The sequence below is a fragment of the Ranitomeya imitator genome, chromosome 10 (assembly GCF_032444005.1).
Source record: "Ranitomeya imitator isolate aRanImi1 chromosome 10, aRanImi1.pri, whole genome shotgun sequence".
In the NCBI taxonomy this organism is placed as follows: Eukaryota; Metazoa; Chordata; class Amphibia; order Anura; family Dendrobatidae; genus Ranitomeya; species Ranitomeya imitator.
In genome coordinates this window covers 107,627,197-107,645,551 of record NC_091291.1, presented here as the reverse complement: position 1 = coordinate 107,645,551, position 18,355 = coordinate 107,627,197, and the positions used below count along the sequence as shown (strand labels likewise).

Below are 18,355 nucleotides of genomic sequence, written 5' to 3'. Positions count from 1 at the left end.
CAATGTTCATCTACCCTCTAAGAGTATTATCAGCTCTCCTGCCATACTACAGCAGATATCTGCTCTTTACCCGACCAGCAGAATGGAAAAACCATTTCTCTTGGCATCTGGGAGTGACCAGCGGCATGAGGTGGACCTGCGCATGGCTACGCATCATGACCACCAAGTGTTACCCCACTATGCAAAAATGTCACGGATATTATTTTTGATACCGTAAAGGGCAATTATTATTCATTTTTTATGAATGGTGATTTTTTTCTTTTTTTATGATCTATGTACTGAATAGGAAAAATAATGATGGGACAGCCCATGAGGAACGTCCAAGCAGCAGAAACGACTATGACCTGGAAAAGCAAGTTACAGGGCTGGATCAGGATGGTCCTGTGAAGGTTTTGTTCCTTTACTAACAGATTTTCCTTCTAAAACAATCAAATAAACCCATAAAAAACATAAAGACATCAGCATCATCAGACACATTAGTGTGACGTATCTAAGGACGACTTCTTCACAGCCATGAAGCGCTGGACGCTTTTTTTTTTTTCTGGCGCTGGAATGAAAATATTTGTCTTAAAACTTGAGAATTTGGGGAATGGAAATCGACATAAGTTTGGGTTACTCTGTATTCAGTGTCTAGTGATGACTACTCCTCTGCTTTGGGTCGGACACGACCAAAAATAAAACTGCCGGAAGTTCTATAAATAATAGAGAGGCGTTCCGCCGTGTGTGAACTAGAGCTCATCGTGGTAAAAGTGCTCGTCTTGGAGCTGCCGCCCGTAGTCTGTGGCTTCGCTGGTTAAGAAAATGTCTCTGTTCTGCAGAATTTCTGCTTCTGAAAGTCTCCCATCGCCGTCGGTGTCAATGGACTCGATCAGGTGATTCGCCTGTGGGAAAGGAGGCAAGGTACAAATGAGAAAACAAAAAACTGTTGACAGTGAGGCTCCTGCCAGTGTTTCCTGATCGCCTGCATCCAGGGTCCTGGACACTAGATTCCTTTTTTTTCTACCTAATGAGATTAGAACTGTTAGCAGATCAGGCGGCAAGTAGTATGGAGGAATATTTAATTATATAGTGTGTACTCCTTGTTGGTCTGGTACCCGACCACTACTGCGGTCTATCAAGAGATGGCCGACAGGGATTTCCAAGGCAAGCACAGTATTTACAAGCGCTGATCTGAAGGTCCCTGCGCTCCTCCGATGCTGCACAGGTAAAGAGAGCACACAGGTCGGGCCAGCAAAGCAACCACGCCGCCGGCCCAAACTGTCAATCCTCGGGGTCACATTGGCCCTGGCAAGCAGAAAACAGAGGAGCAGTGATATATATGATGGATTTCCACTGCACAGAGCACTTAGCAAGCCTGGGAAGGGTAGCTGGGCACTCGCAGCGGGAGGGTGGAAGTGATTTTTGGGGCATAGTTTCAGTGACAGTTTTTTACGGAAATAAGTGCCAACTACAACAGTAACTACCGTATTTTTCGGACTATAAGACGCACCGGACCATAAGACGCACCCCAAATTTGGGGTGAAAATTGGAGATTTTTTATATAAGTCTTATTGTCCAAATTTTAAGGTATCTTACCTGAGGGCTGGTGGGGGCAGAGCAAGGTCACAGGAGGCATGGGTGTCAGCAGAGGTGCGGTGATGCTGAGGCACGGTGGGCGGTACGGCGTGCACATGAGCAGGGTCCCTTCCTGCTTAGGTGGGTAACGCCACGGCCTGGTGTCCATGGAGGGGGGGGGTTGCGGCAGTGCTGTGGCGGCGGCAGAGGTGCGGTCACGTCCTCAGGTGAGGTGACGCCGCGACCCAGTATCCAATGTGAGCAGCAGAGCCGGGTTAATCACCGGTTTCTTAGTGGCGGCGGCCATCTTCCTAGGGCTGCGTGTGCGCAGATTGAGTGCTCTGCTTCCCGGGGCTTCAGGGAAAATGGCCATGGGAGGCCGCGTGTGCGCAGATGGAGATCACGGCGGCCAATTTCCTGAAGTCCTGGGAAGCAGAGCACTCAATCTGCACACGCGCGGCCTCAGGAAGATGGCCGCCACCACCGAGAAAGTCGTGATTCACCCGGCTCTGCTGCTCGCCTTGGATACTGGGCCGCGGCGTCACCTCACCTGTGCAAGACACCCTGCTAACGCCATACCGCTCACTGCACCTCTGCCGCCGCCACACCACTACCGGTAATCCTGCATTCGAACTATAAGACGCACCTCCCATTTTCCTCACAATTTTTTTGGGGGAAAAGTGCGTCTTATAGTCCGAAAAATACGGTATATTGAATTGCTGAGTTCAGGACATGGCATGAAAAGCAAAGTCGTCTTCATAGAGATAGAGACAGAGATACACACATACATATACTATATATAGATAGATATAGATATACAGCTCTGGCAAAAATTAAGAGACCACCACATCAAAACCCTGTCATGAGCAGCCCAATCTCCAGACCTGAACCCCATTGAAAACCTCTGGAATGTAATCTAGAGGATGATGGATAGTCACCATCAAACAGAGAAGAACTGCTTACATTTTTGCGCCAGAAGCAGTGTGAAAGAGTGGTGGAAAGCATGCCAAGACGCATGAAAGCTGTGATTAAAAATCATGGTTATTCCACAAAATATTGATTTCTGAACTCTTCATGAGTTAAAACATTAGTATTGTTGTTTCTAAATGATTATGAACTTGTTTCTTTGCATTATTTGAGGTCTGAAAGCGCTGGTTGTTATTTTTATTTTTTATTTTGACCATTTCTCCTTTTCAGAAAAAAGAAAAAAAAATGTATCGCTTGGAAATTCGGAGACATGTTGTCAGAAGTTTATAGAATAAAAGAACAATTTACATTTTACTCAAAAATATACCTATAAAGAGAAAAATCAGACAAACTGAACATTTGAAAGTTGTCTCTGAATTTTTGCCAGAGCTGTATATATATCTATATAAATTTTGCCCCAAGTAAAGAGCCTTACCTCTTCCTCGGACACTCCGACATTGTTAGGGACAATCCAGGAAAGCAATTCCGTGGGGTCCAGCTTCCCATCACCGTCCTTGTCATAGTCGTTCTCAAAACGATCTCTTTCAATGATTAACCACTGTGGATCTTCAGTAGCTTCTTAGGAGAAGGGTAAAGCAATGACTTACTGCCCGACAAGCATCCGCACACAATAATGAGCAAGGCTGGATTCAGATGTTTCACGGCCCGAGTACCGGCTGCGGGTCCCCAAACCCAACAGCCTCATGTACAGTATATGCCTGTAGGCTGTTCAGGTCCGGAGGTCCGTGCTCAGTCCTGGGAAACCAAAGTCCGTCCTACTCGGACGTCTGAACTGAGGGAACTGGACACATCATTTTGTCCTACAAAACTGCCCCCGTTGTGGTATAGGTGACGTAATGTGCATCAGTAAAGCTATAACGCCCCTCTATATAAGTAAAAAAAACCTTTACCTTTATCCCCCTTCTAAGCTTTCTATCATGTGGGTAGCGTTGGATATCGGTCCACTCCTCTAATCAGTAGGGACACCAACCACCATGGTTTGATGGACCGACGTCAAACTGCTCTCTGAGAAAATCCCGCTCCTGCACGCTGATGTCCGGCTAGCCGGTGATGTTCATTGAAGTTGCCCATCTCCTTATTCGATCTGCACATGCTCCGGAAGTCGTACGCCCAGCTTCAATGCACGTGCCCAGGTAGCTGGCTGTCAACACGCAGGCGACTGATTTCTTCAGAGATCATCGTGACATAGGGACAATCCAGGCCATCAGTAAAATTAATGGATGGAGGGGCGTCACTGAGCCAATATCCAGTGCCACCCCAAGACTGGAAGTCAAGGATCTCCATAGAAGGGAAATAAAGATTTAACTGTGTGGATGATTGGTTGCAAGAACCATTATGGGGGATGATCATCACCAAAGGGTCCAAAAGTCATCTCATCCTGGCGGGGCTATGCTAGGACTTCTATACAAATATCTCTACTTTCCCAGTATACGACATAACATGTAGGACACAATATACCTGGATCTTGTGAATATTCGCCGAGATATTCATCTAAACTAACAAATCCATCGCCATCCTTGTCGTGTTCTTCTAAGGCTCCTTCAATCACAAATTCCTAAAGAAAATGAGACGGAAATTAGAGGACAATGACTGACGGACAATTTCTATTTAGCGATGTACAGCAGACAAGATGCCATAATAGGGTGTCATGCCCAATCCAACGTTCCCGCATCATATACCACCGAGAGTCAGGAGACACAAAGTGCAGCATGGTGGAGGATCCCATATAACACATTGTCAGAACGCTCGGCTTCTTTACTCCACACTCTCATCTTACCAGCATATAATCGGTTTCTTCAGGATGTTCAAAGTCTGTAAACTCATGTAAATTTAATCCAGAATTGTTATCCTGTTCCGCGCGCTCAAAACGCTTCTTGTCCTTCATGTGGATCTTCGGGGAAAGGAAAAAAAAAAAATCAGAGATTAATATGGCGTCCAACGCCTTCCGGAAAATGACAGCACTGAATAGAAGAGCTTGAACTGCTCCCCCTGTTTCTGGACAAGCTTGGACACAACCTATATGGGCTGCAAACTTATGCAGAAGTGCAGGAGCCGGAAGGTTAAAGAAGATCTATACGTGAAGGAAATATTGCCCCTCGAGAATGCTCGTCTGTCTGGTGAAATGATCATCGTTCTCGGCAGCACATAGTGCTGTGTAAACAGGAGAAGTGCTGCCGAGAGAACAATGCCAGCCAATGTGCACTGAACAATCAATGACATATCGCACATCTGACGTGTGGTCTGCCTGTGTAAACGGGCTGATAGATGACCACCGATCAGCAAACATGCTGCTGGATGCCTCATAATGTAAATGGACCATAAAGGGGACCTGTCACCCGACTCATGCTGCGGGCAGCATAAATCAGAGCCTGGATGCATCACTTAAAGACATAGTTTTAAGATCTAGATTTAGATGGCGACCATAGCCGGACATTGACTAGTCCAGCCGGCTCTTCCCAGTGCTGCCAGAGGTGGCTGACAGGTCTCCTGATATAGGAGACACCTGTCAATCATCTCCAGTGGCGTCTGCAGAAGCCGGCCCAGGGCGGAGCTGGACTGGTCTCTGGACGAATCTGAATGTTTCTGACATATTTTTGGCAGTATGAATAAGGTGAAGGTTTCCCTTAAAGCTGATGGGGTTGTTATTACCTGCGTCATCCCAATGTCTGAGCCCAGCCGTATGTCCGCCATGTTCCTGCTGATGATCGAGTACGTGCAGTGACGTGCATACCCATCATACAGCACTAACATTCATGTATAACAAATATGCATATTTCTGAGTGTTAAAGAGTAACTTGACTTTGAAAGTGTTTTTTTTTTTCCCATATTTGGCAGGCGCTTTAATTGCCTGCAGATCAATTGGGTCTGGGTCCTGAGACCCCCAGTGATTGCTCAACAGACCCCAGAAGAGTACACAGCTTCTGTCTGAGCGCACACAAACAGGAGTATAAAACCAATGGAAAGCATAGACTACAAACCTATGTTTTCTATTAAATCCATACTCTGCCTTGTGTCCACCATCAGACAGGAGCGGAGCTGAGCTCCTGTCTGCTGTTACACACTGTTCGGAGCAATCCACGGGGGTCTCAGGATCCAGACCCCACCCATCTGCCTGGCAAATAGGAAAAAAAACATGTTCAAAGTTTAGTTACTCTAAGAGTTTAATGCAACCTAAGAATATAGGCAGAGTACAGTAATTCGGGCATAGAGTCGGATTATCATCCCTGTAAAGAATGGTCGCAGTCTCCTCACCAGACGGAAAGATTCTTCCTCATCATCTTCAAGTATAGTATCTTCAGAATAGTCGATGATGCGATCGTACATGTGGATGTTGTATTCCTCCCAGGTCACGGTACCATCCTTATCCAAGTCCACTTCTGCAAACTGCTCCTTGGTGTCTTCCAAAATGTAATGCTTAAAGGACTTCTGAATCCACAAGCTCAGCTCATCTTAGGGAAGAAGAGTATGGGAAAGCTGAAAGAAATATCCTTGTCCCCCAATAGTTTCCTCTGGCATGTGACCACTGCAGCCAATCATTGGCCGCAGCTATCAAATGCTAACCACAACGGAAGAGGAGACCAGTAGGAAGCACGACGTGCAAGACAGAGAAGCTCCTGGGGATCGATACGTTATTATATGCCATTTCTTATTTTATACCAGACTGGGTTCAGATGTAAACTTACAGAAAGAGACGCATTTAGAACAGGTGCGGTTCCAAAATCCAGCTGCCACCCACTACCTTCAGCAGGTGCTGGCTCCATATGTGTTACATTGCTTCCATTCACTTCAATGGGAATGGTATAAATATGTACATAGTGACTCCTCACCCTACGGAGGCCACAGGGAAGTAGAATGTTATAGCACTCCACTGGTGATGCTTGCAAGGAGCCACTCTCTTTAAAGTACAGGTCCTTCTCAAAAAATTAGCATAGTGTTAAATTTCATTATTTACCATAATGTAATGATTACAATTAAACTTTCATATATTATAGATTCATTATCCACCAACTGAAATTTGTCAGGTCTTTTATTGTTTTAATACTGATGATTTTGGCATACAACTCCTGATAACCCAAAAAACCTGTCTCAATAAATTAGCATATTTCACCCATCCAATCAAATAAAAGTGTTTTTTAATAACAAACAAAAAAACCATCAAATAATAATGTTCAGTTATGCACTCAATACTTGGTCGGGAATCCTTTGGCAGAAATGACTGCTTCAATGCGGCGTGGCATGGAGGCAATCAGCCTGTGACACTGCTGAGATGTTATGGAGGCCCAGGATGCTTCAATAGCGGCCTTAAGCTCATCCAGAGTGTTGGGTCTTGCGTCTCTCAACTTTCTCTTCACAATATCCCACAGATTCTCTATGGGGTTCAGGTCAGGAGAGTTGGCAGGCCAATTGAGCACAGTAATACCATGGTCAGTAAACCATTTACCAGTGGTTTTGGCACTGTGAGCAGGTGCCAGGTCGTGCTGAAAAATGAAATCTTTATCTCCATAAAGCATTTCAGCCGATGGAAGCATGAAGTGCTCCAAAATCTCCTGATAGCTAGCTGCATTGACCCTGCCCTTGATGAAACACAGTGGACCAACACCAGCAGCTGACATGGCAGCCCACACCATCACTGACTGTGGGTACTTGACACTGGACTTCAGGCATTTTGGCATTTCCTTCTCCCCAGTCTTCCTCCAGACTCTGGCACCTTGATTTCCGAATGACATGCAAAATTTGCTTTCATCAGAAAAAAATACTTGGGACCACTTAGCAACAGTCCAGTGCTGCTTCTCTGTAGCCCAGGTCAGGCGCCTCTGCCGCTGTTTATGGTTCAAAAGTGGCTTTACCTGGGGAATGCGGCACCTGTAGCCCATTTCCTGCACACGCCTGTGCACGGTGGCTCTGGATGTTTCCACACCAGACTCAGTCCACTGCTTCCTCAGGTTCCCCAAGGTCTGGAATCGGTCCTTCTCCACAATCTTCCTCAGGGTCCGGTCTCCTCTTCTCGTTGTACAGCGTTTTCTGCCACATTGTTTCCTTCCAACAGACTTACCATTGAGGTGCCTTGATACAGCACTCTGGGAACAGCCTATTTGTTGAGAAATTTCTTTCTGGGTCTTACCCTCTTGCTTGAGGGTGTCAATGATGGCCTTCTTGACATCTGTCAGGTCCCTAGTCTTACCCATGATGGGGGTTTTGAGTAATGAACCAGGCAGGGAGTTTATAAAAGCCTCAGGTATCTTTTGCATGTGTTTAGAGTTAATTAGTTGATTCAGAAGATTAGGGTAATAGGTCGTTTAGAGAACCTTTTCTTGATATGCTAATTTATTGAGACAGGTTTTTTGGGTTATCAGGAGTTGTATGCCAAAATCATCAGTATTAAAACAATAAAAGACCTGACAAATTTCAGTTGGTGGATAATGAATCTATAATATATGAAAGTTTAATTGTAATCATTACATTATGGGAAATAATGAAATTTAACACTATATGCTAATTTTTTGAGAAGGACCTGTATTATTGGGGGGACTATTTTATCAATGTTTGTGCGGGGGCACTCTACGGACGGTATTCTGTATGGGAGGCACTGTTTATACAGGGCACTGCTGATGGTATTGTACACTAGGGGTGCTGTGTCGATACTACAAGGGAGCACTCTATGCTGAAAGGGGCTGTTCACATTGCGATTTGGCACTTCCACTTGAATCCTCAGAAAACAGGATTCGGACAAGAGCCATAAAGCGCAATGAAAAACGGAAATCTAATGGACACTGGGTTTTGTTTAGTGGTGCAATCTACTTTTCTTCAGAGCATCCACTGGAATAAAGCTCAAAGTCTATCAGACCAAGATCTGTCTCACCAGACGGCTCCGTCAGAGGTTTCGTCTGCATCCTGTTTGGGGATCCAATGGAAGGGAGATATTACAATGTTAATGGATCCTAATAGTATTGTTTATTGTGGGGGCTATGTTCACATGGATTCCGAGGGGCAATCTACAGGAAGGAAGGAGGAGAGGGAAGAAGGGAAGGAAAGAGAAGGAAAGAAAAGAGAAGGGAAGGAAAGAGAAGGGAAGGAAAGAGAAGGGAAGGAAAGAGAAGGGAAGGAAAGAGAAGGGAAGGAAAGAGAAGGGAAGGAAAGAGAAGGGAAGGAAAGAGAAGGAAAGAGAAGGGAAGGAAAGAGAAGAGAAGGGAAGGAAAGAGAAGAGAAGAGAAGAGAAGGGAAGGAAAGAGAAGAGAAGGGAAGGAAAGAGAAGGGAAGGAAAGAGAAGAGAAGAGAAGGGAAGGAAAGAGAAGAGAAGGGAAGGAAAGAGAAGAGAAGGGAAGGAAAGAGAAGGGAAGGAAAGAGAAGAGAAAAGAAGGGAAGGAAAGAGAAGAGAAGGGAAGGAAAGAGAAGAGAAGGGAAGGAAAGAGAAGAGAAGGGAAGGAAAGAGAAGGGAAGGAAAGAGAAGAGAAGGGAAGGAAAGAGAAGAGAAGGGAAGGGAAGGAAGAGAAGAGAAGGGAAGGGAAGGAAAGAGAAGAGAGGGGAAGGAAAGAGAAGAGAAGAGAAGAGAAGGGAAAGAGAGAAGAGAGGAGAGGAGAGGAGAGAAGACAAGAGAAGAGAAGAAAGGAAAAGAAAGAAAGAAAGAAAGAAAGAAAGAAAGAAAGAAAGAAAGAAAGAAAGAAAGAAAGAAAGAAAGAAAGAAAGAAAGAAAGAAAGAAAGAAAGAAAGAAAGAAAGAAAGATGGATTGGTAGATCATGTGCGCTGCCACGCTAAACTGAGAGCTATAAAAGTGTCCTGTTCTTTTGTTTGACCAGAGTTGTGACCGCTGGGACCCCATCGATCAACAAGTTATCCTCTATTCTCCGGACAGGTTATAACTTTTTTTTTCCCCACCAGACAACTACTTTTAGGTCTGAAAGTATAGCAGATAATGGCAGAATTAGATGATGTCATAGGGACAACAAATTATCCGCATAAAATATTATATAAAATAATCGAGTAAAAGAGTAAAGTAAAAGCCGCGCCAGGTCCAGCGGTCTCTCCTACCTACTGTCAGGTAGCCGTTGGCATCAATGTCAATCTTTCTAATGATAGATTTCAGTCTTTTCTGTTGCTCTTCTGGACTCAGCTCTGCAAAATCGTCGGCTTCTTCCTTACAGGAAAACAAATGGCAGAACATTGCTTCACACAAACAAGGTCCTCGTTATCACTTAGAATGTGCAAGTCTGCAGCTACCATACTTATTGGCTGCAAGAAGAAAGTGAGCGAGGATCAGACTAGATGGGGATTGGTTTCTTTGCAGCTATGGAGACACACAGGTATGCATACAAGCTGTATACACAAAACGGTACAGAATTTCAGAACGGTGAAGACTGACAACAGCCGTACACAATGACATCTATGGTCGGAGCGACCACTCCCTGGTCATAAGGACGAAGCAGAGCAGCGCCCTAGGTGTCCCCTTCTCTGTAGGGATCACACAATCTGAAGCACCAGAAATGGGGAGCCAAAGTCACAGAGTAGCCCCTGCTTTAGACGTCAAGATTAATTTGGAGGTCTGAATTAATTCAGGGGGGCCATTGTGCCTGAATTCACTTATGGATCTTGAGGACTGTATTTTGGGGTCCGATCTGGAGCTGGACGTGTCACATGCCCGGCTCCCATCACCGTAAACCTGCACATGGAGAGCATGGAAATTGCACTGCCCTCCCTAGGACGGAGCTGATAGATCTCCCCCGTACCTCTCCTCCCAGGAACATCTTCTTGTCATAGTCCGTGTCGTGCTCATCGTTTTCGTAGAGGCTATCATCGGGATGATTGGGGGATCCGTGCAGGTGGGATGCGCTGAGGGTCAGGCACGCAGACAGGACCAGCAGTAACGCTTCCATCTTCAGCCCTGATGGAGAGAACAAGACGAGTGTCACTCCTAGAATGCTCAGTACGACGCTCATTAATGACATGCACTCATCACAGGGAGAACACCACCACTCTCAACCATTCCTGCTTTCCTAACTCCCCTCCTCTTCTTCCACGAGCCATTACTTAGTTATTTTCCTATACCTATGACCATGTAGGTCTTGCTTATAGACGCAGGAACTGTACTTTTGAGTGACACCGTTCATTTTACCATATAAAGTACTGAAAAACATGGGAAACAGAAAAAAAAAATCTAAGTGCAATGAAATGGCCAAAAAAAAACCAAACAATTCCTCCATTGTTTGTGGGTTTTGTTTTTACGGCGTTCAGAGTGCGGTAACGATGACCTGGGAATAAGATTCTGTAGGTCAGTATGAATATATATATATATATATATATATATATATATATATATATATATACATACACATACATACCAAATTTATACAGTATTTTTTATTATTATTATTTTTGTGGTGAAAAAAAATCTGAAATTTGTAAAAAAATAAAATTAAATTAAAAAAAATTGGTTTGTGTTGCCATTTTCTTAAACCTGTAAATTTTTTTTTCTCGTGCCGATTCGCATGAGAAAACAATCACAGCACTCCTAGTAATACAGGGGAGTGCCACAATAAATCTATCACAGTACAAAGGCAAAAGACACAAAACAAAGGCTGTCCTCCTAATAAAACCTACAAAGGAGAGCGACACGACAATGACCAACCCCAGGAACAATGAGGAATAACTCAGCCACAGGATCCTCTGCGAGTCCTGGGGCCACGCTCCTGAGGATGGGCTGGGAATATACAATCTGCAGACTATTTTCTGCACCGGCGTCACCATAAACCACAGAGCAGGGCCGGATTGCTGATTTTTACGATCCAAAACGCTTGTTTTACTGTAGCGGAAGCTTACTAAATCCATTCACCTGGAGATCTGTGGATTCTTTAAGGCACAAGTTACTGATCCATGGGACAGGACGCTGCGATCAGGGGTCTAACACCCGGCACCCCCACTCATCAGCTGTCCGCAGCGACAGTTATAAACCTTACAGAACCCCACAGCTCCGTACATTGTCCACAGCTGATCAACAGCAGAGCCCTGGGTCAGACCCCCACACACCTGATATTGGGGAGCTATCCTAAGGATAGGTGAATAATGGGGAACCTGCTGTGATAACTGGGGATCTAGGAGGGGCTGTTGCAACAACTGTGGATCTAGGAGGGGCTGCTGCGACAACTAGAGATCTAGGAAGGGCTGCTGCGACAACTGGGGATCTAGGAGGGGCTGCTGCGACAACTGGGGATCTAGGAGGGTCTGCTGGGACATATGGGAATCTAGGAGGGACTGCTGGGAATCTAGAAGGGACTGCTGGGACATCTGGGAATCTAGGAGGGTCTGCTGCGACAACTGGTAATCTAGGAGGGACTGCTAGGAATCTAGGAGGGTCTGCTGGGACATCTGGGAATCTAGGAGGGTCTGCTGGGACATCTGGGAATCCAGGAGGGACTGCTGCGACAAATGGGAATCTAGGAGGGACTGCTGGGAATCTAGGAGGGGCTGCTGGGACATCTGGGAATTTAGGAGGGACTGCTGCGACAACTGGGGATCTAGGAGGGGCTGCTGCGACAACTGGGGATCTAGGAGGGTCTGCTGGGACATCTGGGAATCTAGGAGGGACTGCTGGGAATCTAGAAGGGACTGCTGGGACATCTGGGAATCTAGGAGGGTCTGCTGCGACAACTGGTAATCTAGGAGGGACTGCTAGGAATCTAGGAGGGTCTGCTGGGACATCAGGGAATCTAGGAGGGTCTGCTGCGACAACTGGTAATCTAGGAGGGACTGCTAGGAATCTAGGAGGGTCTGCTGGGACATCTGGGAATCTAGGAGGGGCTGCTGGGACATCTGGGAATCCAGGAGGGACTGCTGGGACAAATGGGAATCTAGGAGGGACTGCTGGGACATCTGGGAATTTAGGAGGGACTGCTGCGACAAATGGGAATCTAGGAGGGACTGCTGGGAATTTAGGAGGGTCTGCTGTGACAACTGGGGATCTAGGAGGGGCTGCTGCGACAACTGGAGATCTAGGAGGGGCTGCTGCGACAACTGGGGATCTAGGAGGGGCTGCTGTGACCACTGGGGACCTAGGAGGGGCTGCTGTGACAACTGGGGACCTAGGAGGGGCTGCTGCGATAACTGGGAATCTAGGAGGGGCTGCTGCGACAACTGGGAATCTAGGAGGGACTGCTGGGAATCTAGAAGGGACTGCTGGGACATTTGGGAATCTAGGAGGGACTGCTGCGACAACTGGGAATCTAGGAGGGACTGCTGCGACAACTGGGAATCTAGGAGGGACTGCTGGGACATCTGGGAATCTAGGAGGGACTGCTGCGACAACTGGGAATCTAGGAGGGACTGCTGGGACATCTGGGAATCTAGGAGGGGCTGCTGCGACAACTGGGAATCTAGGAGGGACTGCTGGGAATCTAGAAGGGACTGCTGGGACATTTGGGAATCTAGGAGGGACTGCTGCGACAACTGGGAATCTAGGAGGGACTGCTGCGACAACTGGGAATCTAGGAGGGACTGCTGGGACATCTGGGAATCTAGGAGGGACTGCTGCGACAACTGGGAATCTAGGAGGGACTGCTTGGACATCTGGGAATCTAGGAGGGACTGCTGGGACATCTGGGAATCTAGGAGGGGCTGCTGGGACATCTGGGAATCTAGGAGGGGCTGCTGGGACATCTGGGAATCTAGGAGGGGCTGCTGGGACATCTGGGAATCTAGGAGGGACTGCTGGGACATCTGGGAATCTAGGAGGGACTGCTGCGACAACTGGGAATCTAGGAGGGACTGCTGGGACATCTGGGAATCTAGGAGGGACTGCTGGGACATCTGGGAATCTAGGAGGGACTGCTGGGATTTTAGGAGGGTCTGCTGTGACAACTGGGGATCTAGGAGGGGCTGCTGCGACAACTGGAGATCTAGGAGGGGCTGCTGCGACAACTGGGGATCTAGGAGGGGCTGCTGTGACCACTGGGGACCTAGGTGGGGCTGCTGTGACAACTGGGGACCTAGGAGGGGCTGCTGTGATAACTGGGAATCTAGGAGGGGCTGCTGCGACAACTGGGAATCTAGGAGGGACTGCTGGGAATCTAGAAGGGACTGCTGGGACATTTGGGAATCTAGGAGGGACTGCTGCGACAACTGGGAATCTAGGAGGGACTGCTGCGACAACTGGGAATCTAGGAGGGACTGCTGCGACAACTGGGAATCTAGGAGGGACTGCTGGGACATCTGGGAATCTAGGAGGGACTGCTGCGACAACTGGGAATCTAGGAGGGACTGCTGCGACAACTGGGAATCTAGGAGGGACTGCTGCGACAACTGGGAATCTAGGAGGGACTGCTGGGACATCTGGGAATCTAGGAGGGACTGCTGGGAATCTAGGAGGGACTGCTGAGACAACTGGGAATCTAGGAGGGACTGCTGGGACATCTGGGAATCTAGGAGGGACGGCTGAGACAACTGGGAATCTAGGAGGGACTGCTGGGACATCTGGGAATCTAGGAGGGACGGCTGAGACAACTGGGAATCTAGGAGGGACTGCTGGGACATCTGGGAATCTAGGAGGGACGGCTGAGACAACTGGGAATCTAGGAGGGGCTGCTGGGACGTCTGGGAATCTAGGAGGGGCTGCTGGGACGTCTGGGAATCTAGGAGGGACTGCTGGGACATCTGGGAATCTAGGAGGGACTGCTGCGACAACTGGGAATCTAGGAGGGACTGCTGGGACATCTGGGAATCTAGGAGGGACTGCTGGGACATCTGGGAATCTAGGAGGGACGGCTGAGACAACTGGGAATCTAGGAGGGACTGCTGCGACAACTGGGAATCTAGGAGGGACTGCTGGGACATCTGGGAATCTAGGAGGGACTGCTGGGAATCTAGGAGGGACTGCTGAGACAACTGGGAATCTAGGAGGGACTGCTGGGACGTCTGGGAATGTAGGAGGGGCTGCTGGGACATCTGGGAATCTAGGAGGGACGGCTGAGACAACTGGGAATCTAGGAGGGACGGCTGAGACAACTGGGAATCTAGGAGGGACTGCTGCGACAACTGGGAATCTAGGAGGGACTGCTGGGACATCTGGGAATCTAGGAGGGACTGCTGCGACAACTGGGAATCTAGGAGGGACTGCTGGGACATCTGGGAATCTAGGAGGGGCTGCTGCGACAACTGGGAATCTAGGAGGGACTGCTGGGAATCTAGAAGGGACTGCTGGGACATTTGGGAATCTAGGAGGGACTGCTGCGACAACTGGGAATCTAGGAGGGACTGCTGCGACAACTGGGAATCTAGGAGGGACTGCTGGGACATCTGGGAATCTAGGAGGGACTGCTGCGACAACTGGGAATCTAGGAGGGACTGCTGGGACATCTGGGAATCTAGGAGGGACTGCTGGGACATCTGGGAATCTAGGAGGGGCTGCTGGGACATCTGGGAATCTAGGAGGGGCTGCTGGGACATCTGGGAATCTAGGAGGGGCTGCTGGGACATCTGGGAATCTAGGAGGGACTGCTGGGACATCTGGGAATCTAGGAGGGACTGCTGCGACAACTGGGAATCTAGGAGGGACTGCTGGGACATCTGGGAATCTAGGAGGGACTGCTGGGACATCTGGGAATCTAGGAGGGACTGCTGGGATTTTAGGAGGGTCTGCTGTGACAACTGGGGATCTAGGAGGGGCTGCTGCGACAACTGGAGATCTAGGAGGGGCTGCTGCGACAACTGGGGATCTAGGAGGGGCTGCTGTGACCACTGGGGACCTAGGTGGGGCTGCTGTGACAACTGGGGACCTAGGAGGGGCTGCTGTGATAACTGGGAATCTAGGAGGGGCTGCTGCGACAACTGGGAATCTAGGAGGGACTGCTGGGAATCTAGAAGGGACTGCTGGGACATTTGGGAATCTAGGAGGGACTGCTGCGACAACTGGGAATCTAGGAGGGACTGCTGCGACAACTGGGAATCTAGGAGGGACTGCTGCGACAACTGGGAATCTAGGAGGGACTGCTGGGACATCTGGGAATCTAGGAGGGACTGCTGCGACAACTGGGAATCTAGGAGGGACTGCTGCGACAACTGGGAATCTAGGAGGGACTGCTGCGACAACTGGGAATCTAGGAGGGACTGCTGGGACATCTGGGAATCTAGGAGGGACTGCTGGGAATCTAGGAGGGACTGCTGAGACAACTGGGAATCTAGGAGGGACTGCTGGGACATCTGGGAATCTAGGAGGGACGGCTGAGACAACTGGGAATCTAGGAGGGACTGCTGGGACATCTGGGAATCTAGGAGGGACGGCTGAGACAACTGGGAATCTAGGAGGGACTGCTGGGACATCTGGGAATCTAGGAGGGACGGCTGAGACAACTGGGAATCTAGGAGGGGCTGCTGGGACGTCTGGGAATCTAGGAGGGGCTGCTGGGACGTCTGGGAATCTAGGAGGGACTGCTGGGACATCTGGGAATCTAGGAGGGACTGCTGCGACAACTGGGAATCTAGGAGGGACTGCTGGGACATCTGGGAATCTAGGAGGGACTGCTGGGACATCTGGGAATCTAGGAGGGACGGCTGAGACAACTGGGAATCTAGGAGGGACTGCTGCGACAACTGGGAATCTAGGAGGGACTGCTGGGACATCTGGGAATCTAGGAGGGACTGCTGGGACATCTGGGAATCTAGGAGGGACTGCTGGGAATCTAGGAGGGACTGCTGAGACAACTGGGAATCTAGGAGGGACTGCTGGGACGTCTGGGAATGTAGGAGGGGCTGCTGGGACATCTGGGAATCTAGGAGGGACGGCTGAGACAACTGGGAATCTAGGAGGGACGGCTGAGACAACTGGGAATCTAGGAGGGACTGCTGAGACAACTGGGAATCTAGGAGGGACTGCTGGGACATCTGGGAATCTAGGAGGGACGGCTGAGACAACTGGGAATCTAGGAGGGACGGCTGAGTCAACTGGGAATCTAGGAGGGACTGCTGGGAATCTAGGAGGGACTGCTGAGACAACTGGGAATCTAGGAGGGACTGCTGGGACGTCTGGGAATGTAGGAGGGGCTGCTGGGACATCTGGGAATCTAGGAGGGACGGCTGAGACAACTGGGAATCTAGGAGGGACGGCTGAGACAACTGGGAATCTAGGAGGGACTGCTGGGACATCTGGGAATCTAGGAGGGACGGCTGAGACAACTGGGAATCTAGGAGGGGCTGCTGGGACGTCTGGGAATCTAGGAGGGGCTGCTGGGACGTCTGGGAATCTAGGAGGGACTGCTGGGACATCTGGGAATCTAGGAGGGACTGCTGCGACAACTGGGAATCTAGGAGGGACTGCTGGGACATCTGGGAATCTAGGAGGGACTGCTGGGACATCTGGGAATCTAGGAGGGACGGCTGAGACAACTGGGAATCTAGGAGGGACTGCTGCGACAACTGGGAATCTAGGAGGGACTGCTGGGACATCTGGGAATCTAGGAGGGACTGCTGGGACATCTGGGAATCTAGGAGGGACTGCTGGGAATCTAGGAGGGACTGCTGAGACAACTGGGAATCTAGGAGGGACTGCTGGGACGTCTGGGAATGTAGGAGGGGCTGCTGGGACATCTGGGAATCTAGGAGGGACGGCTGAGACAACTGGGAATCTAGGAGGGACGGCTGAGACAACTGGGAATCTAGGAGGGACTGCTGAGACAACTGGGAATCTAGGAGGGACTGCTGGGACATCTGGGAATCTAGGAGGGACGGCTGAGACAACTGGGAATCTAGGAGGGACGGCTGAGACAACTGGGAATCTAGGAGGGACTGCTGGGAATCTAGGAGGGACTGCTGAGACAACTGGGAATCTAGGAGGGACTGCTGGGACGTCTGGGAATGTAGGAGGGGCTGCTGGGACATCTGGGAATCTAGGAGGGACGGCTGAGACAACTGGGAATCTAGGAGGGACGGCTGAGACAACTGGGAATCTAGGAGGGACTGCTGGGACATCTGGGAATCTAGGAGGGACGGCTGAGACAACTGGGAATCTAGGAGGGACTGCTGGGACATCTGGGAATCTAGGAGGGACGGCTGAGACAACTGGGAATCTAGGAGGGACGGCTGAGACATATGGGAATCTAGGAGGGACGGCTGGGACATCTGGGAATCTAGGAGGGACTGCTGGGACATCTGGGAATCTAGGAGGGGCTTCTGCGGGGGGGGGGGGCAGGACGTCCCCCACTGACACATATACTAACAGGTCACTGAGCACTGGCCATACACTGGGGTCTCACCAGAGGGAGGAGCAGTGCTGCCCCACACAGCAGAGGGGAGCGCAGGAACCAGCATCGTCTCTCCTGTCCTGGGAGGATGTGACAGGTCGAATTCCTGATTCATTAGAAGCCATGAGAGGGAACAGGAGAAAAAAAAACCGTTGCCCATGGCAACCAATGGATTTAAAGGAAGAAGCTGATTGGTTGCTACGGGTAACAACTCCCCTCTACCAATCTATGTAGAGGAGTATGGAGTCTGAGGGTCTGCAGTCGCTGTGACACCAGAAGTCCCAGCAGAGGGCAGGTGTAGGTTTATAACAACAGTATGATGGAAAACTACAACTCCCAGGATGCCACAGGCTGCAGACCACCACCACATGCAGTGCAAAGGAAACCGCCACGCGTGACGCAACAGTTACACGATGGCGCTGCTCCTACCGTCAGCCATCGGTGAGAAGTCCAGCAGCAGCAGACTCCCACTAATGCCCCCACATCAGGCTCTGGGCCACAAGCGCCATTACGCCTACGTCATACACCACGCCCACCTCTGCCGCGTCGTCAAACATGACGTCACGCGCCGTTGTGATTGGAAGGCGCAGGAAAG

At 49.4% G+C, this 18,355-nt stretch overlaps 1 protein-coding gene across 2 annotated transcripts; it reads right to left on the bottom strand.

Annotated features, from left to right (window-relative positions):
* Positions 1-379: 379 nt before the first annotated feature.
* On the bottom strand, positions 380-18,320 carry RCN2 (reticulocalbin 2). Of its 2 annotated transcripts, none has more exons than XM_069742086.1 (8): positions 18,190-18,320; positions 10,264-10,418; positions 9,569-9,674; positions 5,794-5,990; positions 4,319-4,432; positions 4,000-4,096; positions 2,957-3,099; positions 380-881 (listed from the first exon to the last, which is right to left on the bottom strand). In XM_069742086.1, exons 1-8 carry the CDS (start codon positions 18,197-18,199, stop codon positions 729-731), a joined length of 975 nt encoding a protein of 324 aa, XP_069598187.1. In that variant the 5' UTR covers positions 18,200-18,320; the 3' UTR covers positions 380-728. The 2 variants fall into 2 exon arrangements, with proteins under 2 accessions (XP_069598187.1, XP_069598188.1); XM_069742087.1 differs by having other exon boundaries at positions 2,957-3,096.
* Positions 18,321-18,355: the final 35 nt, after the last annotated feature.